This window comes from Branchiostoma belcheri, unplaced genomic scaffold (assembly GCF_001625305.1).
Source record: "Branchiostoma belcheri isolate BF01 breed outbred unplaced genomic scaffold, Haploidv18h27 scaffold2, whole genome shotgun sequence".
Taxonomy (NCBI): Eukaryota; Metazoa; Chordata; class Leptocardii; order Amphioxiformes; family Branchiostomatidae; genus Branchiostoma; species Branchiostoma belcheri.
In genome coordinates this window covers 1112328-1122157 of record NW_017803490.1, presented here as the reverse complement: position 1 = coordinate 1122157, position 9830 = coordinate 1112328, and the positions used below count along the sequence as shown (strand labels likewise).

At 39.9% G+C, this 9830-nt stretch overlaps 1 protein-coding gene across 1 annotated transcript; it reads right to left on the bottom strand.

The window, feature by feature from the left end:
- Nucleotides 1-840: 840 nt before the first annotated feature.
- LOC109468345 (neuronal acetylcholine receptor subunit alpha-10-like) lies at nt 841-8707 on the bottom strand. Its single transcript, XM_019766594.1, has 7 exons — nt 8653-8707; nt 4894-5042; nt 4174-4218; nt 3629-3738; nt 2719-2854; nt 1846-2245; nt 841-1546 (listed from the first exon to the last, which is right to left on the bottom strand). Exons 1-7 carry the CDS (start codon nt 8705-8707, stop codon nt 858-860), a joined length of 1584 nt encoding a protein of 527 aa, XP_019622153.1. The 3' UTR covers nt 841-857.
- Between the last annotated feature and the right edge of the window lie 1123 nt (nt 8708-9830).

Below are 9830 nucleotides of genomic sequence, written 5' to 3'. Positions count from 1 at the left end.
GGGTAAAGACTAATATGCATAAATTATACATACCGTACGTGTTTGTACTTACCGTACGTATATTTTTATATGGATACAGAAATATACAGTCTGTATATCCATTTTAATTTTAATGTATATTTATGTGGTATGTGACTCTGTGATTGCAAAGTGTAACTGTAATTGTAGGTGGAAGAAAATGATGAATAACATGTGTACTTTTTAAGACTTTAGAATACATTTCTGAACACCAGTGAACTGTTGTATCTCTTGTATAACACATGTGTAATTATTATGTGTATAATAATTTATTTACATTAATATTGGATCTTAGAAAGTACATGATATTTGAAGAATGTCAACAATATCATTTAAAATGTGCGATATATGTATATCGTACTCGTCCGTATATATCTTTATAACCTTATACATATAAACTTTTGATGAAGAATACTATACTTCACAGAATAAAACCTGACTTAGTTCCAGTGAACTAGCCTCATATTGCATTGCTTGCACATTTGTGTGGCCCAGGGGCTATAGAAACTGAGATGGGCGCCGCCCTATACACCATATGGTGTGGTTTGAGGACTCTAACTTACCAATACTCTCCAAGCAGAGGTTTGGGTTTTGGGTTATTTTTGGTGTGTTTGTAGGCTTTTTTATCGGGGTTTCTTTCTTGCACTGGAATTTTTTTTGGGGGTTGGGTGGAAAAAATTCCAGTGCAAAAAAGAAACCCCGATAAAAAAAAGCCTAAAAACACGCCAAAAATAACCCAAACTCCAAATCTTTGCATGGAGAGTAACTAACCAGTACATTGCTAAGCTGTTCAAAGTTTCAATGGTGCTGATGCTATAAAAACACACTTTTGGAAAAAATCAGTACCGTATCAGAATCGGGGGCAATGTCGTCACGCAAACAAGCAAGAAAATCACCAATAGGCACCTGTCAGCAAAGACGCCAACCAGCTTCCATTCGTACTGAATCGCCGCCTGCAAATCTTTCCTCCTTTTTCTCCTGACAATTTCACGGTAAAGTTCTGTCATGACGTCAAGGCGGCGCTGCAATACTTCCAGCATCCGCTTGAGGCGCTTGCTTGACCGTCTCTGAGACTTATTACGTTTCCTCTTCTGATGACGTAATGGCTTCTCTAAATCTAAAGGCGGCAAAGGCCGTCCACGATTGGTCACCTCGCTACCAATGTACGTCTCCCTCATTCGGTGATAGGAAAACATTTTGTGTCGCTTGACGCCATTGGATGATGGCGTTTTGGACCAAGATTGTTCATTGGCTGAATTGTGTTGCCCCTTACATTGATTGACAGTTGCTTCCCCAGTTTCACTGTCGACACCACTAGCTACGCTGTTGCGGCGAATGACGTCATCGATGTCGTCACGAGGGTACAGAACTAGCCCCGGAGTTGGTCTCGGCCTATCACCAAGAGCTATCCGCCTTAGCCAATCAGGAACTGGCTTTATGTTGGGTTCGGGAAAATGGAAGTTCAAAGTTGCCGCGGTTACGAATGCCGAGAGTCCCACAATGACCAGTATGGCCGCATAGAATTGTCCTGGAGGATAAGTAAGAAAAAAGATCAATTGCTAAAAGTCTCGCGTGAAGTCGCGTAAAGTCTCGCGTGACTAAATTCACGTGTCTATAACTCTCGCGGGTTTACGTTCAACTCATATTTTGAGCACAATGCATGATGGGATACCAGGATACGGTTATTCTGCGCATGCGCCCTACAGAAATCTAGGAGGGACATCACATCGTAATACAAGGTAGGACGATGGACATTCAAAAGAATTACATACAAAACTAAAAAAGATAATAGAATTACATGCATATTTACGAAGACAAATGTCTTACCTAGCACAGGGACGTCGTGGGAATCCGGCGGAAGCTTTTCTGCCAAAAGTTGCAGGTAAAACACGACGGAAAGCAGCATGGTGATACTCAGGGACAACTTTTCCTCGCAATCCGGTGGCAGCAAAAACCCCATGAGAGTCAAAACCATGATGATTACACACGGTGACACGAAGTAATAATAATAATACAGCGGACGCCGTACTATCTTGATGTAGTACATGACGTCGACGTAGGGATGGGGACAACAGTTGTAGAGTATGACGTTACGTTCAGCCACCATGGACACTAGTTCCCATTCCTCGTTCTGTACAGTGTCAGTGATGTCACCAACCGAAGACATGTTGTAAAGCTCAAGCGCCTGGTTGTCGTTGGTCCAAGAGCCAAATTGTAGAGGACAAATCTGCGAGGAAAAAAAACACGAGAGTTGGGTTTCTGTATAACACTTTGAGAACACTCAAGACTCAAGAATTATTTATTGATCATTCGCAGTAAACTTTAAGTACAAGTTACTGAATTGCAAATCAATGAGCATTTCAGAATTCGAAAGTGTATACTATTACTCATAAATTCATGAAGGTAAAACACAGAAACGTTAGAAAATATTAGAGGGAATACATAAAACACAATACTTTCAAATGTGAGATGTGTGTGTCTTCTATAGCACTGCATTGCACTTTTATACGTCGTTATGTACCACTGCAAATTCACAATACCAACTTTATATTCCTGTGGTTTAGTAGCATTTTTATGGCTGGAATTTTTTTATTCGCCCGCGCGCACTAGTTTGGGGGTCTTCTGAGGATGTCATCCATAAAATTAAGACGGTATGGCCTAATATCTAACTCAATCTAACCAGTTCCAAGAAACTGTTACCTGTTCGTCGTTGGGAAATCCCAGCAGCCTTTGCAGACAGGTGCTCCTCATGGTGATAATGTACGTCCACTTCACGTGACCTGTGTGGTTCAACTCTGCCCACGTGTCTGGTATAACTACCTCTTCTTCCTGTTGTCTGTGGATATACAATAGAATTGAGTATCAAATAATACGCAATCATATGATACTCCAGCACACAATGACTTAAATATCTGCTTTCGTTCTGTACAAGGAGGTTTTAAAAATACAAAAATACAAGAGGAGCTAGGACGCAATTAACACCCCGCTGTGCCTATTGTTCAGACCCGCCAGATCCCGCGGCGATCTATTGTTTCCGCCCTCCTTGTTCTGTACAATTACCCACTCATTTACTCAGTCACTCCAAGGAGGTTACTCACACGCTCGCTCGCTCACTCACTCACTCACTCACTCACTCACTCACTCACTCACTCACTCACCCACCCACCCACTCACTCACTCACTCACTCACTCACTCACAAACTCTCACTCAATCACTCGCTCACTCAGTCACTCACTCACTGACTCACTCACTCTCAGTCACTCACTCACTTAGTCAGTCAGTCAGTCAGTCACTCACTCACTCACTCACGCACTTACTCACCTCTCACTCACTCACTCACTCACTCACTGCTAAATTGCATAGCACAAAAACAGATATTTAAATCAACTTTCCGAACTACGCAAAGAGTCATTAAAGGTGGTGAAATATTTCAGCAGACTTTACTTATGATTTCGGAAAACCAACTGAAAGGCAAATCTAATTTTTCGGTAACCTTTCCACATTTGTAAAGGTGACGTAAATACTGTGTTTATGTTTTTAATGGCTAATTATACCTTAGGAACAATACATGCTGTATATAGAATGTTAAACATTATCTTTATCACTTACCTGTTAAAGAGGTATATGTCAGGCCGCCATATCTGTTCACTGGGGATCCGGATTTTACTGAGGCCGTTAAACACATCCGGGTCCCAGACAAGGTACTCGTCCCTCCAGTACTGAGGAGAGAAGCGACACTTAGCGGTCAATCAGAAAATTGCAGTTCCATTGACTTTGAAACCAAAGTAGGACCTCCATGAAAAATGGAGGTATTGTTTTTGGCATGTCTGTCTGTGTGTGTGTGTGTGTGTGTGTGTCTGTCTGTCTATGTTTGTTTTTCCGCACATTTGTAGTCAGCATAACTTCAGAACGCCTTTATGGATTGTAATGATATTTGGTATGTTGGTAGGTCGTAGAAAGACAAAGGTCAAGGTCAAATATAGGCCTCCTGGTGGCTGACCTTGGTACTGAAGCAGAAATTTACAAGAACTCATATTTCATGGAGGTATGAGATCTCCGAACTCTTGTTACTCTTGATGTGGATTTATTGAATCTAACTACTGATACTATCTAATGTAAAGAGCTATCAAAGGCGGTGAAATATTTCTAAATACCTGTTTTACACGTAGATTTGTGATGAGCAACTGGCTTTTCGAAACCTGTAGAAGAAAGAAAAACAGTCCATCATCATCACTATTAAGCGATGGTAGAACAAGAAGTATACAACAAGCTGTATTTGTCATATGCAGGGATGAAACTTCAACGTGTTTTAATTTGCTGTCCATATAAGAAGGAGTATTATACAAAAGCATGCCTTTTATGCAAGGGTATGGCAACAAAGTACAGCAAAAACGTAACTATATATAGCTAAATTAAATTCATTATTCATTGTATTTTATATTTCACAACACCCTCTGAAGTTATAGTGCCATAATCTCCAAGCACATCCTAGGATGGCAAAAAGACAGTTACTGTATCAAATTGGCATGGCAGTATCCAGGGTGGCGTATTGGACCATCTCTGGCCAATAGATACTGCCTGGCCAATTTTATACCGTCTTTTTGTCACCCTAGGATCTGCTTGGAGATTAACAGTGCCAAAACTGTGAGTAAACTGTAAATGGAGGTCCTGTGTTTAAGGACAGCCACACCCCACGCACGTTAAAGAACCCACCACACTTATTGAAAAGAGTAGGGGACCTTCCCGGTGTGAGTGGTTCAAACCTTACAGTCTGGTCTTACATGTAGAAAACTGGTGTGTTACGCCTAAAGGCGGTTTACCGGTTATGCGAAACAAACAAACAAACAAACAAACAAACAAATAAACAAACTCACCACTTCAATGATCTGATGTAGAGCCACGTCCAGATAGACCGCTATCGCCTCAGTACTGTTAATCTTAGGTCTCACTCCGGGGCTGTAGTCCGTCATCAAAAACCTCCTCAAACTGTTCTCTGTTGTGATGTTAAGCGCAGCTCCCAGAGCTAAAAATAAAACACATTAATTTAGGCCACACCGACTTTATTTGTTGGTTCTTGTTGATTTTTTAAAGAAAAAATATGAAGCGACAGGGCAAAAAAAATAAAAATAAAAACAGGTCTAGGCATCCTATTATAGACCCAAATGCTACGATAGGAGCCATGAAGTCAACACAAAAGGCTGGGTTAGTATTTAAACAATGAATTTTGAACTTTTAATCAAACCACTGCATTGATAGATGGAAAAACTGTAACAACTAGGAAGAAAAAGACTTTCCTCAACTGTTGGGGGCAAAATATAAGCATATTTGAGTTGATACAGAACCAGAATCTTTTTTTTTTTTGCAAATCACACCAAAATGGAGAGGCGAATCCGAGAACAAACAAATTAAATTGGTGTGACCTCAATTAATGCTGTGTGAAAGACGTTAAAACGGTGGTTTGCAGGTCATGATTTGATTGGCTAAACCTTACGTCATTTTTCTGTGTAACCTTGCTTCTTTAGTTTCCTAGTGTTATTCAAGATTCTGTTTCTTTGCTTTTCTATGGCCGTGACATGGTATTTTCCCACTAAGTAGCTAGCTATGGGCGGGGGTGGCTCTAAATGACAATCGACGTTCCTAGTATTGTTATTTGAGACTTTTAACTCCCCCGAAAGGCCACCAAAAGCATTCTTCTCTTCTTAATTGAGCCTAACAGTATTTAACTCTGACCTTTGAAGACCTCAGACTGTAGGTACGGCCTTCATGTCAAACATTGTGCATAGTGGTTGGTTAAAAGCAACTATGAGCCTCACAGGCTTTTTACGGACCGACACCCAAAACTCTCACAACATAAGTCATAAATCATACCACACAAAGTTGGAGAATTCGTATTTAAGTCATTGTAGGATGAGTTAGTAGCATAGAATGTTAAAGTCATCCAGTGCAGTTTTTAGGGCTTGGAATCCCGATCTTTCAAAGCTTGTCATTTATCTACATACTGAGTTAAAACAGCACTATCCCAGTGTATACGGACAGTCATGGAGCAAAAATTACCAAAATTCTGACGGAAAATGGTTATAAATTACTGGAAGGGCTCTGGACTGATTTTTAGGGTACCACCCATAAAATAAAGGAATCATCTTGGGGCTTGTTTCTGCAGTTTTAAATGCCCAAAGTATGAAATGCTGATTTAAATGTGAAGCAGTATGTGTCAATATCACAGATTGCCTTATTCAGAATATTTCCAGTTTTGCTGCCCTGAAATCGCATTGGATGCCTTTAAGAGCTAAAAACATAAGCGTTACGCTGATAATGAATGAAGACCTTTATTGTACGCTTGTGCTCTAACGAGCTAAGTACAGGTCATGGGTAAACAGGGAAAAGAAAACAGTAATGACACTTACATACTATATAAACTAATGTGATCTACTATTTACAGGTTCAGCTTCTTCTCGCTTCTTTACGAAGTTAAAGATGTACGAACATATTGAGCTAATTATACATGGTTTGTCAAGTTTCATGAGGAATTCGAATTTTTCTATTCTAGAGTCCATTCCGCGTCACCGAGTGGGTTTTTTCTCCATGTTTCTAATACGTTTGAATTATTTAGAAGAAAAGAACACCCCAGTAACAAAAGTTCTAAATTTTTCAAAAATTTGAAAATGAAAATTTGAATATATTTGAATTCATTTATATATTTCTGAAACATTTTGAATGTGACTGTACAAAGATCTCTTTCTTTAGAATAAATTTGAACTACCCATGTGTTTCTTTCACAATTCGAAATATTTAGAACTATTTCAAACAAATAACCAAATGGTAGATGTGGGTAATTGCCCCCATAAAAGTAGGTGCTAATCCTACTCTTCTGTCTTCCTCTGTATATTTTTAGATTTCACTGCTGGACACTGGTGGCTCTTTTGTTGTAAGGCATCAATGCCTGACACCCAGGCAGTCTGCCCTGTACTTCACAGGGATGTGTAAATTACTTCCTTCCCATCCCACTGACCTATCTACAAAATGTTTGAAATAATTCGAAATAATGGTAAAAAAATGGTAGAGTGCTGTTAGAAATATTTAGAAACTATTGGAAATGTCATAATCCACATCAGGAATATTTCAAACGTTTTAGAAAACCAGGGAATTATTTAGAATATTGACAAGATGTTCAAAATATTTCCAAATTATGAAATTTCTTAAAAAAACAATTACAAAGAATTCAAAACATTTCTAAATAATGACAATAACAACCCACTCGGTGACGCGGAATTGACTCTATCTAAATGTCTAAAGCTTGGGAACTTATCTATTACATAAGTATAGAGGGAATCCCTCTCATTTCTATATAATGTGCAGTCAACTACAAAATGGCATTCATCTTCAATATAATCTAGATTACAAAATTGGCAGATCCTTTGCTGTAGAGGAATGTGGTTGTGTCTTACGCTAATAATGAAGGGACCACGCGTAAACCCATTTTAAACGGTCTGCTTGGCTGCTCGCAAACAACGGTAAAGCCCGTGAAACATCTAAAGCTACAAGCTGGGCGGATTGAATTTCCACCGTGCAAGGTATGGCATTGTCTCCCAATTGTTTAGCGCTAATCGTACAGATTTTGTACATTCGTCGTCAAGTAAAATACATTCATCATGTAAAATAGAAAGCTACTGTTGAGAGAACGACTTCAAGCCTAGCCTCTACCAGGCTTCGGGAGACGGCTGGAAAGAGTAGAAATCGGTCAAATAGAGAGATAACATGCCGAGGGGGTTGGTCTGCTAAAAAGAACATTTTGCCGCACTTTGCAGACCAAATCCCTCGGCATGTTATCTCTCTATAGCTATTTGAGCGATTTCTACTCTTTCTAGCCGTCTCACCACGAAGCCTGGTAGAGGCTACTCCAAGCCGGCTATCGTCACTGGTTATTCTGTTGTAACAACTTGGCTCTTATTCCATATCAAGTTATGTTACCGATCCTGGTAGCTAATTGACTACAACGTAACGCTTAGGTTTAGCTCCTATTTGTATAACATTTTTGAATCTTAATTCAATTCTGCAACTTACATTTTTCAATTGGACTCGAAATTTAGAGCTGGGACTCAAATATGGAGGGAAGATACATGTAGATGATATGATACAGTGTCTCAGTACAGGAGTGTATAAACCAGTATTTAGTAGAAGTATCTGGCACAGTCTTTCTCCAGTGGGGTATTCTGGTGAATACCTGTGCCAATGAAAATACTCGGTCTCGAAATCAAGAAATGGGACTCACTGAATATAAAGAGAATATACATGATATAATACAGTGTCTCCGTACAGGAATGTATAAACCAGTATCTAGTAGAATACACTAAGTATCTGTCTCAGTGATACTATGGTATCATGGAAACCAGACAGGTAAACAGTATACAAAGAACGTACCGCATCATTTGTAAACCAGGTCAAACCCTAATCTGTGTAACGTTAACTCTAACTCAGGCCTGCTCTAACTTTTCAAGAGCCCCTTCCAAGTCCTCATTAACTGTATTGACCTGATCAGCGTGGCTGGTAGAAGCCGGATGTAACCAGTTTGGCAAGGCTCCATGTACTAGTATATTATTTACTACTACTGATAACAGAAACATGTGCTATCTTACCTAGACACATGGCGACAGTTGTATATGTAGTAACCACGGCATGGAATCCAGCCATGACGGCAAAAAATCGTACCAAACGTTCAGGGGTATCGCCCCGGTGTTGGTGTTAGCCCACCTGTCGTTGGAATGCCGGGGTATAATCACACGTAGGGCACACTTCACTCGACGGGTACTCCTTTGTTACAGACGAAACTTCCCGCTTTTATTTTCCTCTGGATCCCTTCCAAACACAGCCCGACAGCAGTTGTTTTAAGAGTGCCACCCAAAGTACACTGAACCAGGGTGTTGTAGGGGGGTGCCGACAAAAAGGCACAGTTGTCTTCATTTTAGAATCATCACTCCTCAATTGTCCTCACTGTCAAGAACAAAATGTCAGTCCACTCAAATTATTTAGGCATTCAGTCAGGCGGGCGGAGGCCTGAGAATCCTTACATTCTAAACCAAAGGACATGACAACAACAATCGACCATTCAGATGCACTCTCCAAGACACAACCCAAATCTCGCGACAGACGAGACGAGATTCAACGAGAACTGGTAAAGAACGCCGCCATTTTATTTTGAATCTGAGTGTGGAAACAAGTTACGTTTAGTATTTTAGTATACAAGCAAGTCTACCTGCACACTTTAACCAAGAGTCGCCATGAAACATTTACATGATTATATAGACCTTGTCGTTTCGCTACATAAATTTTCCCGCCGCACTTACAGTATTTACTCGGTCGCATGGTAACGCCCTTCGGGAACAAAGGACGGTATCTACCGTGAGAACATACCCATTCAACCTGAACTGTCGTGGTTAACGGAACACAAGCTATGCACCGTTACTGACAAGGATATCAGGTGAGCTCTTTGTCTCCCAATCTAGGCGTGCACTATTCTAGTACTCTGAACTTGTAGCAATCTTTTTAATGTTTCCTCACTGTACTGTGCATTTGTTGAATTACATTGTATATGAAAGTAGACCAGATTCTTAGTACAGTTAGTAGAACTGTTACATATTTTAGCATCACCAACTATGTATGTATTTAGCAACAACAGCTATGTATGGATGAATGAATGAATGAATGAATGATATTTTGCCATACGTTGTACTCGCTACAAATGTTGCGCAATAAAGTCCTTGTTCTATTTTCTTCTTCTTTGTTACAGTGATTATGACCTTATGAAAACGTTGAT